Consider the following 20,307-nt stretch of genomic DNA (forward strand, 5'->3'; position numbering starts at 1 on the left):
TTTATCAGTGACATAAGCTATCCGTAAATCGTTTTACTACTCATATTAATTAAAATAAAGTTATGAAAGGGATTAAAAAAGGCTATAGTAATTCTTCTGCTAGATAAGAAATCAATTATTAATTTTAGAAGCTAGTATAATAGTATAAAAGCATTTTTAGATTAATATAAGTCTCATAAGTACTTTTAAAAGAATATGTGATGACTCTTTCAATAGTAGGTTTGATGCACAGAGTACATTAAATATAGAGGTATACTAACACTGAGAAATGAGAATCACAGAGTACTTTTTACACGCACCTATAACTTCTTGGAGTTATGTGCATTTTAAGTAAATAATTAAATATCATTGCTTTAACGGTGATGGAAAACATCGTGTGGAAACCTGCATGCCTGAGAGTTCTCCAAAATGTTATCAAAGGTGTATGAAGTCTACCAATCCGCATTTGGCCAGCATGGTAGACTATGGCCAAAACTCTTTTAACACTCAAGAGACCCGTACTCCATAGTGAGCCAGCGACAGGCTGACCATAATAGTATACCTTTGACTCCTTTGAGAACAATATGGAGAACTCTCAGGCATGCAGATTTCCTCATGATGTTTCCTTCACCGCTAAATCAAGTTAAGTATAATTAATTGTTTAAAACGGACATAACTCTTAGAGATGCGTACCTAGGATTGAACCCCCAACCTTCAATTATTCAGAGGTGGACATCCTAACCACTAGGCTCTTCGGGGGACTTCTTCTAAAATTATTCCCCATAGTAATGTCCAAAAATCAAATCATTTTCTGATTTAATTGATTTAGCTTTGGAAATTACTTTGGAATTTAAATTATTTAGGCAAATAAAACAACAGTTTGATGATTTTTTATGTTTTCTTTTATTAAAGTAGATTAGATTCTGACATTTTAATTATATCACCATCTGCTTCTCATAAATCTAATCTGGCACCGTTCATTATTTTATTTGTCTCTGCACGGGGTCCATGAGCTCGAGTTCACAACATATCCCAGTCCATATCTTTGTCAGGATGAAGAAATGAATGCAGCACTGTATCACCTTTGCCTGAAAAAAATTTATGATAACTGAGTTAGGGCCGGTTGTTTCAACCAATTTTGACGGACACGTAACATTTAAATATGGCGCTAACGAACGTTAATCAAAAAAAGCGTTGCTTCACCATTTGCTTGCGCTAACGATCGTTAAAAAGTTACGTTTACGTTAACCAGTGCTGGAGCCATTGGTGATCGTCAAATCAGTTCGTAACTTCGTACTGTACTTCATACAAGCGGCTTATTTTCTATTAATTTATAAACTATGGAATCTTTATTCAATACTTTCAATGGTAGTTTTTTCGAAAATGAAAGAGAAGTACTAAGAAAGAAAAAAGTTTTTAAAAAGCGAATTTTCAATTATGAATTATTCGAAGAAGATGAATTTATAGATAGATTCCGAGTTTCGAAGGAAGTTGCAATATTCATAACGAATTTAATAGAAAGTGAAATAAAAAGAGATACGGATAAGTAAGTTAATTTTTGTAAACTTATACCTAACCTATTCTGTTGTATTGTATAGGTACTTACCTACCAGCTTGTAATTTCTTTATTCCTTTCAAATCACGATATAACCTACCTACCTAAGGTACCTATCTACTACATTTTAACATTGTTTCAGAAATCGCGCAGTAAAACCAATAGATCAGGTCCTTGTTACCCTCCAATATTATGCCTCAGGATCCTTTATGAGATGTGTTGGTGATATGGCTGGGCTTCATAAAACGACAGTGTGTAGAATAATACATAGAGTAACACTTGCTATTGCAAAATTACGCCCCCAGTACATATATATGCCAAGGACTGAACAAGAAATGCAAAACGTTGTTACAAAGTTTTATAACATAGCCAGCTTTCCGAAAGTAATAGGTGCCATTGATTGCACCCACATAAATATTTTATCTCCAGGTTAGTAACATGGTACTCATACCTGCCTTTCATGTTCTCTACATTTTCATTAGGTACTTATACTATTTTAAAAATTCATAACTTTCCATTGACTTTAATTACCTACCTAATATAAAATTTATTCAATTTAGGTGGTGATAATGCTGAAGACTTTAGAAACAGGAAGGGCGTATTCTCCTTTAATGTTCAAGTCATTGGAGATGCGGAGTTATGTATAAGGAATATAGTTGCAAGATGGCCAGGATCCGCACATGATAGCCATATATTCAATAGTTCCAATATTAAATATAGAATTGAGTCCGGGGAGTTCAATGGGCTGTGACTTCTCGGAGATTCGGGTTATGCTTTAAAACCATACCTGCTATGAATTATATAATTATATTTTGCAGGTTTATAACTTTACCTATGGATGTGAAATATGGTGATGGACTAATATCATGGACCTATACTAACATTCAGTATTTTTAGTATATAGGTTTCTTACTAATTGCATTCTTTTGGTGGACAAATAACCAATTTGACAAAAATAATAAGCATTTATTAACTGAATTACACTTAAGTACTTACAATATTCATTTTAACTACTGAAATATTAAAAAAAACATTTTTAAATTAAAACTAAAGTAAACACAATAATTTTTACTTAATTAAATACTTAATTAAACACACAAATTGTTTTATTTTATCATTTTACTTTCTTTTCTTATAGAATCACTTCACTGTCATGACCCCGGAATCAAAACTAGGGTACTTTCCATAAACCTAGTATCATGAATTTTGGCAGAATAGCAATGTCTTATAGCACAAGTACCTAAAGGGAAAATCTAGTGCTATCCTTTTCAGCATGGATAGCAATATACTAGCTGATACCCGCGACTTCGACCGCGTGGGTTTAGATTTTTTAAAATCCTTCACCTTTCTACTGACGTATTGCAAGGCATCGCCAAGGTCTGCACCTGTACCTACGTAGTCGAAATTCCATGGATACGTATGAAGCGATTTTCCTCTTCCTTTCCTTTCCTTTCCTTTTTATTTCCTTATTTAATATTGAAACTTCAGGTATATCTTCAGTTTTTTGGACACCAATCTGTAAATAGTAAATAAAAACAAATTATATTTTAGTATCCTTTATACACCAGTATCTATAATTTTTATAAGAATTAATTTTTGCCTGCATCATCTTTCACTGCTTTTAGGTTTCTAATATCTCTAGTTTTGCCCAGATAAAAGTACTTATCTTATTTTCTGTGATGTAAGTTATCTCTAAAGTGAAAATAGTCAAAATCAATCTTGCAAATGAGCAGTGAAAAGAGAAATAAACACATACAACATCAGGTATTTATAGTGTTAGTAAGGATTATAAGTTTTTATAAAAGAGCAGTGAAATAGAATTTCCTTACTTGAGAATCATCATCAATTGTGCTAGCCAGCCCATCCATTGATACTGGCATAACTGACCTTAGCCAGTCTGCATCAGCAGGAGGTGGAGGCGGACCACCCCCTGTTTTAAACCTCTCTTGCCTCTGTTTGCTTGCATCCTAAAAATCAATACATAAAGTAAATATGCTATAAAGTACCTACAATATAAAATGTCTGATCTTGTCTTGTTTACAACAGGTTTAAGACAACATACTTTACGAGCATTCCGCTTCATATTATCAAATTTAGCTTGGAGCTGTTTAAGGGTTCGTGGGTTCTCTGACAGGGCATTAAACTCCGCATGTATGGCGTTTCATGCCTTCTTTTTTTGCACATTGTTACAATTATCTGTTTTTTTGTTGAACAATACAGCTTGGTATTTATCTATCAAGTTCTTGAACCGCGCCTTCTCTTCTTTTGAAAAGTTTAATGAACGTTCTCTGAAAGTAATTGAGTCACGTAAATTCATGTCACTTTCAACTATCTCTCAATGAAATATACTTTGTACATATACAATTGATGCAATATTATACCAAATAATAACTTACTTTGGTGAAAAAGTCTCAATTTTTTCGAAAAACACAAAAATTAATAAATACCGCGAATTAAATAACCCTTATCAAAGTTGTCAAACTTGACAGAATCGGTGACAGAATGCTCGAATGACATTGTTTTCATCAATGTTGCTACTACTAAAAATATTCCCCATAAGACATTAGGCCAAACTAGGCTTTCGCTTACAGGCAACCCGAATAACAATGACGAACTGTTTTTTTTACAATGAAGCAACGCTCCAAAATTAACAGATGTTAAAGTTCGTCTGTAACTGTTAAATTTTAACGAACGTATCTTACGAAGACCAATGGTTTGAAACAACCGGCCCTAAGTGAACACTGACTGTGTTGCTTAATCTATACCACTAGGCACTACCAGCTTCTGTTTAGGTATGACGTTGTCTGCGAAGACTTTAGAATCAGTGTATATGGTATCTTTGTTACTAATTTAGCTAATCCAAATTGTTTCTTTAAATATTTGTGGTGCGAAGGAGTAAGAAACATCCAAACTTTCATATGAAGAGCAACGTTTTAGGCAGATCTAGATACATAAGGAAACATACTCGAGAAAGCACTTGTAGTGTGGAGGTACTTACTATGAAGTCATAACCACCAGTAGTAATGGACTCAATTTGTATAATAGGTACTTTATGATACGCTTCGGAGTTTAATACCATTGTAACAACTAAATATCACTTGCTTAGCTGTGAAGGAAAAGGAAGATCGTGAGGAAACCCGCATGAGAGCCTTTACTTGTATTGAATGATAACGTTTGTTAACTTACGAGTTCTAACTTCTACCACACCTCGTCACACAACAACTTCTCGAAGCAGCCACAGTCCGTCAATAAGGGTCCCAATACTTAGGCAAATCAGTGCGCAGGCATTTGCGTATAAGTTCAGTGAGAAAAACTAAGTCTCCGGAGTCCGAGGAGCAAGCAAAGTTGCAAAATTAATCACAAAAAACAAACGGGTAAACTAAGGAAAAACAACAAAAAATTGTACTCTGTGGTCTGGGGTTCTAAATAGTTAGGTACCACAGACTAACTACTTATTTGTAATAAGTAACGTAGCCAAATTTAGGAGACTGTTATGTCCATGTAAATTGCTAGATTACCAAGTGATTACCATAGATATTCGATTTAGTCGGGTTATAAATAGGTCCGTGCTACCAATACGTCATCAAAATGTCGATAATGACCAATTGCGATATAGTGCATTAGTCGTCCGCGATAGCAAATTTATCAACTGTAACGATCACGATTCTTAAGGATATTTCTATTGCGATGTCACATGTCAGTTTACGGCAATCGGCCCGCTGGAGTCATGAGTTGAGCCACGCGAATGAGCAACAATATTTCTGATTTTCAATCTTGCATCACAAACTGCCTGAAATAAAATTGATTTGTCAATAAAACATAGGTTCACTTTGTAATAGGTATTTAGGTTCATTATTGCAGCTATAATGTAGATATTATTATAATCTAGTAGGTAAATAAAAGGTACCTGAACATTCAAGGAACTATATCCTTTACGATTCATAGAACAGACCGCTAGGGCCTTGTATTTTGGGAACTCTAATGTGGGTGCAGTCTATGGCTCCAACCACCTTCTTAAATCCTGCTAAAGCTTTAAATTGCTGCATAACATTCAATTGTTCATTGAAAGAAGTGGGCATTTTAATCAAAATCAAAATCTATTTCTTTGTTGAAATAAGGTAGTTCAGGCATAGAAGGCCCGGCCGGTTGCAAGGCCCAGTATCGAAAAATTAGAGTTGCAATAGTATTATTCGTTCAACACATCCCGCACACATAGAAGTAGTAGATACAACGAGCTGGCAACAACGCTTTGCTACGCACCCGCCGCCATTTTGTTAGTAGCGTTCATACAGTCGGTGCGGGAGGTAGCGTCTGCTCTTCATATATTTTTTTACGAAAATAAACTTTGTTTTAATTAAGTTTCTTGAGTTAGTCGATGTTTATTCTTATTTGGATGTGAACACAAGTTAACTAGCTGCATGAGAAAGGGTAAGTTAGTAATTTTATTCCTATATTTATATTTAATATTTTCCGTTATTCTAGAATTTGTACTATGGCTAAGAAGGCCCACGCTTTCCGTTGCTTACAAGGCCCGTACATCTTATTTAACGTATGAGATGAAAAGGTTGACTTTAATAAATGGTTACTTTAAAGTGCAATTTTAGAATAAACAATGCGAAAGTAAGTCTGTCTGTCTGTCACCTTTTCACGGCTTAACTGGTGAACCGATTTTAATGAATTTTGGTAAAGTTGTAAATGGGACAGAGCTTAGGCAAATATTTTGCAAAAATAGAAATAGAAAGAAGTGAAATAAGGGTTAAAAGTTAAAATATATCAATTTTCTTGTTATTATTATGATAATAATGGTTCGTCGGACTAACGGTTGAATATAAAACATTTTTATTTATTAATTATTAAAGTGTAATAATGAACTATTCATTCTGCCAATGTAACTGAATAAATTTAAACTTTATAAGATATTTTCTTTGCAGATTAGAATGTCGTCACCACCCCTGCCAGTTAAAAGGAAGCGGGCCCTGTGGTCAGAAAATAGTTTGGCCTCGGCAATGGCTGCTGTGAAAAACGGTGAACTTTCACAACGAGAAGCAGCGGCTCGTTATAATATACCTCGCAGAACTCTACGAAACCACCTGACATCCGGAAAATCTAAAAAAGAAATTGGGCGGGCCCCCATATTGTCAAAGGCGCACGAAAAAGATTTAGTGGAGAGAATTATAAAATTTTCCAAAATAGGCATGCCGCTTACACCCCAAGTCATTCGAACACAGGCCTACAAGTTCTGTGAGAAGCAGGGAATTGAAAACAATTTCAATAAAAAAACTGGCAGAGCGGGTAGGGACTGGTTCAACATGTTTATGAAACGGAACCCAAATATTTCAATCCGCAAGGCTCAACTTATGAACCCGGCTAGAGCACAGAAACTGAATAAGTCCATAGTGCAGCATCACTTTCAAGAAATAAAGAAATTGTACGATGAACTAGACATTCCCAATCACCCAGAAAGGTTATATAACATCGACGAAAAAGGCTGCAGGTTAACTATCCATCACCAGCAAAAAGTTTTAGCTGAAAAAGGCAATCGCAGGGTTCATATGGTAGCACATGAACATGCGGAAAATGTTACGATTGCTGTTTGTGTTAGTGCTGCAGGAAATAGCATTCCTCCGATGATACTTTTTAAGGGTATACGACTTAAACAGGAATTCACAGACAACTTACCCCCTGGAACACTAGTGAAAATGGCACCTAAGGGTAGTATGACGAGCTCTTTGTTCATTAATTTTATAGAACATCTGGGAAAATACAAGTCCCCGGGAAAATGTTTGCTGATATTTGACGGTGCCTCGTGCCATCTAGATTATGATATAGTAGACGCAGCAGAAAAATATGATATAATATTGTATTGCTTGCCATCGAACACAACACATGAGTTGCAGCCGCTGGACAAATCAGTCAATAAATCATTTGAAAATTTCTGGGATCAAGAAGTTGTGAAGTTCATGTACCACAACCCTACCAAAAAGATCAATAAAGCGCGTTTTAATCCAATATTTACCAAAGTTTGGGCAAAAAGCGTGACCCCAGAAAATATTATTAATGGCTTTCGAGCAACCGGATTGTTTCCCTTAGACCCTAACGCAATACCAGAAGATGCCTACCTGCCATCTCTATTAACTGAAAACCAAGACCCCCAATTGCCCAGTTCAGCAACGCATATATTGACACCTCCTGATACCTTAGTGTACCGTCCTTTGGAAAACAATTCAGATACGGATCTTACTGATGCTGAAGACTCTGTAGCTATGATGGATTCTAGAATCGACGTTGCTTCTCCATCTTTACTGAATAGTTTTCGACAAGAAAACTATACAGGAGAAGCTACCCCCAATATAACGTGCCCGGCAATAGCTGTTTCTGAGCAGATTCTTCAAAGACGTTTGGTAGATTATACTCCATCGCTTGATTCTGATTCAGAAAATGAAGAAACTATAGAACAAAAGTCTTATAAAGAGTTCGTCATGCATTCACCAGTTCCAGGGCCTTCTGGTATAAATAGAACCATTACACAAGTCTTATCTTCGGATTCAGAGTCATCTTTGGCTTTTGAAAACTTTGTTTATCAACAAACTACACGAGGTATCAACATTTATGACCCTTTTAGTGACTCCGATGAAGAGAATGATGATTTAATACGAAAAGGAGAAAAAACTCCAGAAAAAAGTTACAAGAAATTGGCGAGTGAAATTATAGAAATGCGTTCACCAATTTCGGCTGATGATTCCCATGATGATGTTCCACTGATTGAGTTCAAAAATAAAATACCTTCCACGACAACTTTTAAGGAACTGATACCAACACCTAACTTTGCCGTTGTAAAGTCCCGTCCAAGACGCAAAGCCATGAATTATAAAGGACAGAGAATCGTCAAAGATTTATTTGAGAAGAAGCATGATAATAGTTATGAGAGGGGAAAAACTAAAGATGCGACAGTAAGAAAAAATAATAAAAAAATTATACTAAATAAGGAAAATAAAAAGTCGACTAGGAAGGAAAGTAAGAAAACCAAGACCCAAAATAAAATAGGTAAAAACAAGAAAACTAAAACAGATATGAATGATAGATGGTTTTGTCATGGGTGCAAACTAGAAAGAGAAGAGGATATGAGAAGATGTAAAAATTGTGCTAAATGGTATCACGAAGAATGTGTAGGTTTAACCAAAGACGACGATGAAGCTTTTATTTGCCCCGATTGCATTTAACGACACGGTCAATATTTTATTTAAGTAATTTTAAGATAATTTGGAGTATTTGTGATCTCTTAACAAGGCTGATTTAATAACAAGTTCCTAATTAAAACATGAGTATAAGTTCCAAATACCTAAATAAATTTGTGTGAAGAATATGTTACTCGTTATAAGTTTTGATTCTTTAAAAAGTCCTTAGGTTTAATAAGGCCCTCTAAGATTTTGTTAAAATGTAAAAAATGAGCGATTTTTTAAAATAATATTTTAAAAGTTGATATTTAAAGGGATGTGTCTAATAAAGGTTTAATTTTATTTTTAACCTACTGTTTTAGAGTTAAATAGAAGATTTCTTATTTCTTTAGTATAATAAGGCCCAAAACCAAATATTACCACTAATTAAGAATATCCTCCTGTTTTAAATATACGAAATATTGTTTTAGGTTTAAGTTGAAAGTTAAAAAGATTTAAAAGCAGTAATAACCATCAAAATGTTTATTTATATTGCGGGCCTTAATATCTTGATAGTGTTTAATAAGGCCCAAAACAGTAGCTTAAAAAAAACTTGATTTCTCAATAATACCTTAATATTTATGTAATTATTTTGATACATCAACAAAGTGGAATAAATGTTAAGCCTATCTCGAATGAGTTTTTTTTTTTTTTTTTTTTTTTTTTTTTTTTTTTTTTTTTTTTTTTTTTTTTTTTTTTTAATAGATATAGCGAGCAAGCGAGCAGGCGGGTCACCTGATGTTAAGTGATTACCGCCGCCCATGAACATTTGCAGCACCAGAGGAGCCGCCGATGCGTTGCCGGCCTTTTAGGAATTTGTTGGTCCGCCCCTTGAATAACCCCATGTTATAATCTAGTGGGAACACCGCCGATGGGAGTTGGTTCCACAGTTTGCACGTGCGTGGAAAGAAGGATCTGGCGCAGCGGACGGTCGAAGTGCACCAGACACCCAGATGGTGAGGGTGAAATTCCTTACGGTGGCGCGCGGTGCGGTTGTAGAAAAAAGAGGGTGGAATGAGGTCAAAAAGCTCTTCAGAGCACTCCCCATTATACAGGCGATAGAACACGCATAGAGAGCTAACGTCTCTGCGGTGCTCCAGGCTTTCCAACGAGCCGGTTAGTTTGGGATCGTCCACAAGTCGAACAGCCCGCCTTTGGATCCGATCAAATGGAAGGAGTTGGTACTGGGGTGCTCCAGCCCAAAGGTGGGAGCAGTACTCCATGTGAGGGCGGACTTGCGCCTTATAGAGTAGGAGCCTATGCTCGGGCGCGAAGTACCGCTTTGCTCTGTTGAGCACCCCAAGCTTTTTGGAGTTTGTCATTTTATCATGATTATATATAAAAATATTTAATTTTAAATAAAAGTGGGCCTTATATGCCTCTCTTACCTTAGGTATATGTAAGGTGTTGGTACAATGTCACTCTATTTCATGCCTATGTGAGGCGTACAAATTTTAGCTTTAAAACTATAAAATAGGTTGCGCTAACAATCAACTATATTATTATAATTATTATACATCTAATCTATAAGCTAACATTAGTTTTAAATTAATTTTAACTATTACTTTAATATTTACATACTTTAATCTTTACTTATACTAACTTTAAACATTTTGTTGTTTAAAATTTTTATCATTTATGTATTCTGTAACACAGTAGTAATTTTTTTGTTTCAGTATCTTTACAACTTTTTGTTTAAAATTAGTGTAATTTAATAGTCTTATATTTTCCGGAAGCCTGTTGTATAGATAAATAGCCATATAACATACGTTATTTTTATATAATGCACATCTTGGGGCAGGAAGGTCTAACTTACATTGTATATTTCTAAGGTTTTTTGTGACCACAGGATGTCTATTAAATATATTTTGATGTTTCTTGACAAATAAGACGCATTCTAACATATACAAACTCGGTAACGGAAATATACCCAGATGCTTGAAAAAAGGTTTGCAGCTCTCCCATGGTTTAAGCCCTATGATTGCTCTTATGGATCTTTTCTGCATTTTGAATATATTATTTTTATCTGTCGAATTTCCCCAGAACATGATGGCATACTTTATTATGGAGTATATGTATCCATAGTAAGCAGTTATGGCTGCTTCTCTACCTGTACTTTTCGATAATTTTTGAAGAGGGTATATAAAACTATTTATTTTAGAGCATAGCTCCGATATGCACAGCTTCCAACCGCAGCCACTATCTAATGTTATTCCCAAAAATTTTGCATCGTTAACTATACGAATGTTCTCATTGTCCATTTTAATATCTAATTTCGGTGGTTTTGATTGAGGTTGATGAAATAACATTATCTTTGTTTTTGATATGTTTAAATTTAGATTGTTATTCAGTAACCATTTCCTTATGTCTAATAATGTATTATTTATATACATTATTGTTATGCTTTTGATGACTTAGTAATTAACTTGTAATAACTAAACATAAATTTCAATTCATTATATTATATATATTGCTTTTTCAAAAAATACAAATACATATCATTGAAATTAAGTAAGTTGATATGTTACATACGTATCTAAACTTGGCTCACTTGGCTCATGCATATATCAGAAATATTTTGATAAAGGTCTCTAACTTTTAGGATATTTTAAAAAAAGCACTAGATCTTGCTTTCATACTAATAATGATTCATCAATTCATCATTATACAGTACCAAATACAGATCTCGACTAATATTATAAAGGCGAAAGTTTGTATGTGTGTGTGTGTTTGTTCCTCCTTCACGCAAAAACTACTGAACAGATTTGGCTGAAATTTGGAATGAAGATATATTATACCCTGGATTAACACATAGGCTACTTTTTATCCCGGAACATCAAAGAGTTCCCGCGGGATTTTGATAAACGTAAATCCACGCGGACGAAGTCGCGGGCATCAGCTAGTAATTAATTAATTTACTAATGAATAACTGTAACAGGTACCTACACCTATTACGAATGAACAGGTTAGTTCGACCACATGAGTAGTTCGACTATACTTAAATCCTCTTAATTAACAGTGAACAGCTCATTCATTCCTAATGCCCGTTCTATTCTGCGTTTCGGCCTCCTTTCGCTCGATTCACTCGGCGCGGTCGCATCGGACTCAGAGGAGCCGGGTTGTGAGATACTAATTGCAGGTAACACAGTACGCGGCATTTTAAATCCGAGTCGTACTGAAAGTACCAGTGCAACAGAAATCTAGGGAGGTGTGCTACTGACCGGCATTCACTAGAGGCGGCGCTTGCGCCGCCGAAGAGACCGCCCTCGCAAGATGTCTTCACTGATGGGCGGGGCTTACGTATATAGGCGACGACCCCTACAAGATGGTAGCTTCAACTTATGCACTTACTATTTATTCACTCCTAGTTAATAGAATTTAATTACGAATTTAAAAATTAAATATTTAATTTAAAATTTATTTCAGTCCGATATAGTGTCAACACGTCTACTCGCAGCGAGGTCCGGGGAGGAAGGGGAAGGTAATGGTGGTCGACATGATCGAATGCTTTAGTCATATCCATGAATATTGTTGCCACATACTGTTTCTTATTTATACATTCTAGCAAATGTTAGAGTAATTCAAAAGTAGCTAATTGAGTCGATTTATTACGTCTAAAACCATGTTGTTCTGGCGTCAATATATTATATTTTTCTAGGAAATCGTAAAATCTCTTATATATAACACGTTCCAAAATTTTTGAAAAAACAGATTAAATAGCTATCGGTCTGTAATTACTTAATTCATTTTTGTTACCTTTTTTGAACAGAGGTTTTACTACTGCGACTTTAAGCTCGTCCGGAAAACATCCCTTTTCCATCATTAAATTGACTATGTGTGTTAAAGGATACGTAAGCGCAGAGTAGCAGGTTTTTATAATTTTTGTATTTACACAGTCATAACCAACAGCATTTGTATTCTTTAAATCTTTAATAATGTTTACAATTTGATCAAAATTTGATGGATATAAAAAAATTTAATTAGTGTTGGAAGAAATTCTTATAGGTTTCCAGTTTTTGTCATTTGTAATTTTGATTTCATTGATAAAATAATTATTAAAAGTAGATGCTATTTCTTTTGGGGTTTTTATAATTGTATCTTTATATTTAATTTCTTGTATTTCGTTTTTCATTTTGTATTTATAATTTTTTATTACTTTCCAGGTAGCTTTAGATTTATTTTGTGATTTTTTTATGAAGTATGTATTTTGCACTTTTTGTGTTAAATTAATAATTTTCTGTAGTCTCTTTGAAATATTACTATAAGAGTTTTTATTTAATATTATGTTTTCCTTTTTAAATTGTTGATGTAGTACAGTCATGTAATCGTAGATGGCAATTGAATCATTAATGTAAATACACCATATTACTTAAGTCACTCAGTTTAAAAGAACAAAGGCGAGCTTCAAACAAAATTTTACCTTGAATGCGTCTATGTAGGAAAAAATATTAATACCACAGGGGGTCCATTACTTAAACATAATCACCAAGATTTTTCATTTCAGGATCCACCAAAAAAAAGATATTAATATTTTTATATTTTGAGATTATGAAAGTAACGTAGTGGTTACATACTCTTTGGTTGGTAGTATATGCAAGATTGATGCATTAATATTATCAAGTAAAAACACTTAAGAGTTGTGTGCCCAACTCGTGAGTCAGAGACTCTGACGAGTGACATTTGCAACTGCAAATGCACGAATCACGCGCATGCATTCATTCATTCATTCATGCGCACAAAGAGTAGCAAACGAGCACAGCTAAGATACTTACCTACTAAACAATGGTCCTTTACATGCCATTGGCATTAGCATTGTCTATAAAAGATCTTTTTCAGTATTTAGCATGATGTACTAGTCTGTGATTATAGTTTAGTTGTTATGCACGTAAACAGTTCCGATTTGACAATGGAACCAAGATCCCTATTAATTAGGGATAGTTGGTAACTACCTCTTTCTTCTAGAAAGGCAATATGCAACCAATCCGGAGCAAGGCTCTCATATTTTGATAGAGCCAAAACACACGAGATAATCAGAGAGGAAGCTTGTGATTAACTAACGATAAACTAGAAACTGGAAAAAAACTGCGAATACAACTGAAATACAAGTCTTGAAGTTGTTATTTAATTTGTAGGTATTTAAATTCCTTTTAACCCAATTTTTACCATATTTTATCCTGTAAGGTTTTATCTTATTCAGATGCATATGCTATCACTATGTTCAGATGACATTCCAATAATCTATTAAAAATCAAAAGTTTTTATTCTTCTATTAAAAATCAGATATAAAACCTTTTTCATTTATTCTGCTTTTAATATAAACCCTCATTTAAAACAACAGCGATTATAAATACTTGTCAAGATGGCAATGGCAATAAGTCTTGCCATTAATTTTATTTTAATTACGACTTACAATATATAAGTTGTTTAATAGCTCTTGGATAATGCTCTATAAGTATAAAGAAAAGAAAATATTCAACTTTTTAGACGTCCAGTAAACTCAACACTAATATACAGTACCTACGCGGCAGAAAATAATGTACATCGACCTTTAGAAAGAGGTAGCGGTTTTGTAGAGCATCGCCTCTGTCTTCTTCTTCTTCTTCTCTTAATATATGGCTTTTTCCAGTGCCATGTCAGCACAATGCACTTTGCCAGTCTCAAGTAGCTTGAAGGAGACATCGCCTCTGTCGTTAAGACTGACAAAACGTCACATAGGTATGAGTGACAGAAACAACGCTCTACAAAACCGAAATCTCATTCTAAAGGTTGATGTACATTATTTTCTGCAGCGTACCTACTGTAAATAAGCGCGGATGTAAGTGCGATGGTTTGGTATCTAACAAGTCTAGGTATGCACTATAGTTTTGTATCGGACATTGTGTAGAGATGTTCTGGTAAAATTAAGTTGATGCATTTACGGAATATACCTAACCATAATATTATAAATGCGAAACAGAACTACGGATTGATGTAATTTTTTGCATGATTATAGTTACACCTAGCCTAGAGCCGTAAAGCAAGTTTAAGCGCAGACAAATAAACTGTTCCCAGTAACCAACCATTACAAACCAACTATTACATCAAAAATTGTTGTAACAAACCCTCAATAATTATTCTTTCCTTGAGTCACGTGGGGGCGAAGCTGCGGGTAATAGTTAGCACAATAATAAATATAGTTTGTAAGCACTGATTTATAAACAGTTTTATTTATTAATTAATAATAACGAAATACCTATTTTAAAGGTAACTTTTTCTAGAGTGGCAACTCTGGTAATGTTTTGTCATTCATAACCAACACCGGATATGAATTTAATCAAATAATAATTTATTAATTTAATAATTTAATCTACGATAAAGTCTTACAAAACTAATTTTGTATAAAAACTAACCAATTAAATTACTAAGTTTTGCATAGGTCACATTTCTAGACGCTTCCTAAAACATTCAGGTAATCCCACGCCGATGTTCTTTGAATAATCAAAACAAAAACAAACGGTCATTTTAAATTAGCATTTAGCAAAATAACTTGTTTATATTACTTTTGTACACTTTTTTGTCCATTATATTATGTATTTCTTTGAAAAGGTAACTAACATTTAGTTTATTAATTAATATGTTAATGTTTTTGTTGATAAATTCACTTTTAATAGTTAATATTTAAAACATGGTTTTTATGAAAACTTCGTCACAGTATTCTTTGCAATCATTTTCACGTTTGCGTTGCACCGTTATTTAATCATAAAAACACTTATGATACACATATATTGAAAGTTTTTAAAATGAAATTTATTACAGAGCCCGTATACATCTGGCGACGCTAGCGCCGCTCTCTAAATAAAATCGGATCTTTTTTCTAATATTGCTCTTGCTACTCGTCGGCATACTGTGGTTATAGACTGCTGAGTTATACCATGAATATCTGCAGCATCGTCTTGTATCTGGAACGGAAATAGAATGAATTGATGGTACCTAGGTACTTACTTCGAGATACTTTACAGTAACCTACCTAGTGCCTAACTCAGTTAAAGAAATAGAGAGTTCTATACTCTCATCCCAATATGGATTGTAGCCATCAATCAAAAAAATATAGCCTACACTCACGAATAATGTTGCTTTCTACTAGTTTTCAAAATCGGTTTAGTAGTTCCAGAGATTATTTCCTACAAACAAACTATATACATCTTGATAATATTAGTAATATAGATGATATACATGTTATATGTTATACATGTTATATGTTACACCAGCTCTCTTAATATCAATCTTCCAGGACCCAGTACTGAACAAATTGAAACACCAGCTCCTCCTTCTCCCCCTTCCTCGGCCCCTCCTGCAGAACAACCTCATCAGCACAATAAATCCAAATTAATCAATTTCAACGCACTGTGGGGAGGTTTGAGACATGCCTGTGAAAGCCCTAAAACAACTACCAAAGTTGTTGAAACCATGAGGGCTGAAGTCCTGAAAACCTTACAAACCTCCCAATTGGTGTCGCAAGAAACATTAGATCTACTGGACGGAAACTGGGATCAGCTCGGATCAGAGCGGGTGGTTAAGTTCATTAATCTATTCCTTCTTTATAAAGAGGACAATAGATTCCTGGAAGGAGATTGCCCTCTAGCCTACTTGAAAGGGCTCATTGATTCTACAATAGTCTCTCAAAGGATGACAATCAATGATCTGATGGAGAGGATGGCAGGAGTCTCCGCAGACTTGACACTTGCATCTGAGGCGACCAAGGCAAGAGGTCATTATCAGCAGCAGAAGAATCTTGGAGAGATGGCGGACATGGATTTTTTTACAAAAAATTGACATGGGTGTTCAGGGGCGTTTTCAGGGTTTTCGAGGGTGCTGAATTTGATGATGACATTTATTCGGAAATCCAAGATGGAGGACTTGAATTTTTACCGACTTATGAGTTTATTGCAGAAATAATTGCATCCAATATACTACAACATTTAATTCTTTTTAGGATAGCTGTATAGAAATAATGGAAAATGTAGATATTCAGAAATTTACTCCGATAGTGGTGAGCCTAAAATAATAATAATATAATAAGTATGTGATATTGTGTATGAAATCTATGGTATACTTAAATTTTTTACAATAACTTACAGATCCTTCAAGATGAAGCAATCACTGCTACTCCAATAAATAATAATAAAAATGGGCACAATTCAACCAAAGAAGGTATTGTAAATAATTAATTTTATCTATTTGCCAATGTAAATTTTTATGTATTTTTATATAATTCTTAATTGTTTTGCAGGTGCCCAAACGAAAAATATCAAGTAATATCACAGATAGTGGTTTGAAGTCCAGAAAGGTAAAATTTATACTGCTAGTAATATTAAATAGTACAAGTGGTGATAGTCTAATGGTGAAGACATTGGCCTCCTATTCAGGAAGTCGGGGATTCAATCCCAAGTCCCAGACACATACTAGAGGTACGTGCTTGGGAACTATTCAGCTTGTTTTAACAGTGAAGGAAAACATCCCCACCAGAATAGTCTCAAAGGTCAGATTTGCACTTCGCCAGCGTGGCTGACTATGGAACTTCTCATTCTGTGAGAAGACCTGTGCTCAGTAGTGAGTCAGCGATGATCAACATATTGATGATATTAAACTGCTTTATAAATCAACCAATAATAACCTGATTTTTATTTACAGGACCATGATGACTACATAAGCAGCATGATAAGCCATAGCAAAATGTTAAAAGACGAGGAACACCGGAGACGTATGGAAATGGCTGAAAAAGAACATGCAATAACAATGGCAATACAGGAAGAGAAATTAAAATGTGCCATACTAGAAAGAGAAATTTTAGAAATAAGAAAAAAGCGTGAAGAGAAAAATTAATTTAATCATATTATATACAATGTTTGATTGTAAATTAACTTTATGTTATTATTTTGTTTAAAAAAAGAGCAGCTACTGAGTTTCGTGCTGGCCTGTCTGATAAATAAATTCATTTCATATATACAATTTGCAATTTTTTTATTTACCTACAGAAATATTTGCCAATATAAAACTAGTAGATTAATGAACTAGCAAACAGTTTTATAGTGAGTATTTTTATGTTCCCAATACAATACAGAGAAAAATTATGTATATAAAAGTATATCAAATTTCACACAAGCGAAGTCGGTCGGATTAGCTAGTAAGAAATAAAACCAACAAAGGCTGTTAAAGTCACTGAGACTGGTGTTATTTAATGTAAGTTTTTAAAGTATATGTACAAGAATTTTACAAAGATCAAAATACAAATAATAGTAGATTATTAACCAAGGGGATAAAGCAGTGTCTTCTGTCGCGGGTGACGATTTAAATCGCGAGCGTAGATTTAAGACGAGTCCTGAGTGTAGCGAGGGATTTAAGTTCACCCAAGACTAAGACAGCTTTATCACCGAGGTAAATACTCTACTTTTCGTACCATTTGCGAAAAAATTAACACAATAATAATATGATATAAGCATTTATTGAACGTATTTTTAGAACATTAACTTATTTACTAAAATAAATTAAAATAAACTTAACGTTTATGTATTTGAAGAAAAGAAAAACGCGGCAAATTCCTAGACTAATATTTTTTTGTCGGAAAAGCAAAGGCATCAATCTCATACGGCCTTGTCGGTTTTCGTAATTTTATTTAATAATCATAACTGCATAATAAATGCGTATTCCTTTTTCAAAAAGATGTATAATGCTTTATATACAAACTCAATGGTGTAAACCTTCGTGGTTTTTGCTGTGTCTAAATTGGATTTGTTAAACATTCTTTATGTTGGTAATTAAAAAAAAAACACAGATGTAGTCTGTCTGTCTGGTGGGAGGCCTCGGCCGTGGCTAGTTACCACCCTACCGGCAAAGCCGTGCCGCCAAGCAATTTAGCGTTCCGGTATGATGCCGTGTAGAAACCAAAGGTGTATGGGTTTAATAAAAATTGCCATACTCCTTCCAGGTTAACCCGCTCCCACCTTAGACTGCATCGTCACTTACCATTAGGTGAGATTGCAGTCAAGGGCTATCTTGTATCTAAATAAATGTAACGCGCCGCGTCGCTACGACGGTACCGATGGCGCTTCGGCCGTTGTCGGCGGTAGCCGAGCTTGGGCGAAGGGGGGCGCGCTGGCGTGTGGGACGTCAGTCTGATCGAGCGCACGTGACAGTTTGTTTATTCCGTTAAGAAATTATTGTAATGATTTGTATAAGTACAGAGTGTGACACAATTAATTATTGTAAATACAGAGATTCTCCTGTAATACAGTGTGTGATTTAATATTCAGAAGTGGTATTATGTAAATAGGACCCAAAAATGAAGTGATCAACGGATAACAAAGAAAGTGAAGAAAATAATTGAGAAGTTTTTCTAGACTACCTACGTTTGATCCTGACAATAATGTAACGTGAATAGAACGCGGAAAACTGGCTGGATACAATTCATTAAATGGAAAGACTACGAAAAATAGTGATAATACAAACTCCCTTGGCGGGCCAATCACCGTTATGGTTTAATCGTTTAGTTGAGTGATTTTACTCGAAGAAATGAAAGTCTTTGTGTGTGAAGGTGTTTCCTAGAAGTTCTAAATACGCTGATATGTTCAAATAGTTAGATGCTAGAAAGAAGGGTTTATTACTAGATTTACAAGAAATAGATAACGGCAGATACAATGTTAAAAGGAATTTGCCGGTGATTCTGTACCAGCCATGGGTCAAAACAGTTTAATCGACAGATTAACAGATATGACACTGCAGCCGTAGTGACACACTTAAGGCCTCCAGCTGATGTGAACATACTTTAGGTCAATCTGTAATTATTTCAAAGGGAATTCTGAAATACAAATAATGATGGTGTGTGTACGACACTAAAGTTTTAAATCTTGTCAAGTATTTTGCTGTACCGGCAACTTTATGAACTGGAACAACTGGCGACCTCAGAGTTTATTAACATGGACAATAGGGTGTATTATGGCAGAAAGGCGAATTAATTACACGTGCTGTACCATGTAAACTGGCGAAGACAAGACAGCAGGGGTCGAGGGTGACGAGTTGAGTCCTTTTCGGGCCGAGAAAACTAAGGTGCGTAATTTTTTTATTTCATTTAATCTGTCTGTTGGCCTTGAGCTTCTGTTTTCTGTATCTGAATTATCTGTCTGTTCTGATTCTGACTAATCTGAAATTCTGTTCGGAATTCGGATGCTGATCCGATACCGATACTGATGCGATGCCGGATCTTATCAGGTATCACTCTGATCTGATACTGATTCTGATGTGATACCAGATATTATTCGATATCGTTCTGACCTGATACTGATTCTGATGCGATACTGGTTATTATCCAGTATCGTTCTGACCTGGTACTGATTTTGATTTCTGATGCAATACCGGATATTATCCGATATCGTTCTGACCTGATACTGATTCTGATGCGATACTGGTCATTATCCGATATCCTGCTGACCTGATACTGATTCTGATGCAATACCGGATATTATCCGATATCGTTCTGACCTGATACTGATTCTGATGCGATACTGGTTATTATCCGATATCGTT

General features: G+C 34.8%; 2 protein-coding genes and 1 long non-coding RNA gene across 9 annotated transcripts in view; all 3 read left to right on the forward strand.

Moving 5' to 3' along the window:
- Positions 1-20,307, forward strand: part of LOC117992689 (uncharacterized) — a 342,159-nt gene that overhangs the window by 95,717 nt on the left and 226,135 nt on the right. The window lies entirely within an intron of this gene.
- On the forward strand, positions 1,104-2,842 carry LOC138403912 (uncharacterized). Its single transcript, XR_011238040.1, has 3 exons — positions 1,104-1,525; positions 1,677-1,963; positions 2,095-2,842. It is a non-coding gene; the product is annotated as an uncharacterized lncRNA (long non-coding RNA).
- LOC138403910 (uncharacterized) lies at positions 5,823-17,767 on the forward strand. Of its 7 annotated transcripts, XM_069506079.1 has the most exons (4): positions 8,756-16,777; positions 16,866-16,938; positions 17,018-17,074; positions 17,419-17,767. In XM_069506079.1, exons 2-4 carry the CDS (start codon positions 16,915-16,917, stop codon positions 17,608-17,610), a joined length of 273 nt encoding a protein of 90 aa, XP_069362180.1. In that variant the 5' UTR covers positions 8,756-16,777; positions 16,866-16,914; the 3' UTR covers positions 17,611-17,767. The 7 variants fall into 7 exon arrangements, 1 of the variants encoding a protein (XP_069362180.1); XR_011238035.1 differs by lacking the exon at positions 17,419-17,767 and adding an exon at positions 5,823-5,962 and having other exon boundaries at positions 6,466-16,777; positions 16,866-17,393; XR_011238033.1 differs by having other exon boundaries at positions 5,993-16,777; positions 16,866-17,195; positions 17,419-17,533.

The sequence above is a fragment of the Maniola hyperantus genome, chromosome 22 (assembly GCF_902806685.2).
Source record: "Maniola hyperantus chromosome 22, iAphHyp1.2, whole genome shotgun sequence".
Taxonomy (NCBI): Eukaryota; Metazoa; Arthropoda; class Insecta; order Lepidoptera; family Nymphalidae; genus Maniola; species Maniola hyperantus.

Coding starts and splice junctions, on each gene's coding strand:
- LOC138403910 (XM_069506079.1), top strand. CDS start 16,915: ATGGGCACAATTCAACCAAAGAAG. Junction 16,939..17,017: donor GCACAATTCAACCAAAGAAG/GTATTGTAAATA, acceptor ATTGTTTTGCAG/GTGCCCAAACGAAAAATATC. Junction 17,075..17,418: donor GTGGTTTGAAGTCCAGAAAG/GTAAAATTTATA, acceptor TTTTATTTACAG/GACCATGATGACTACATAAG.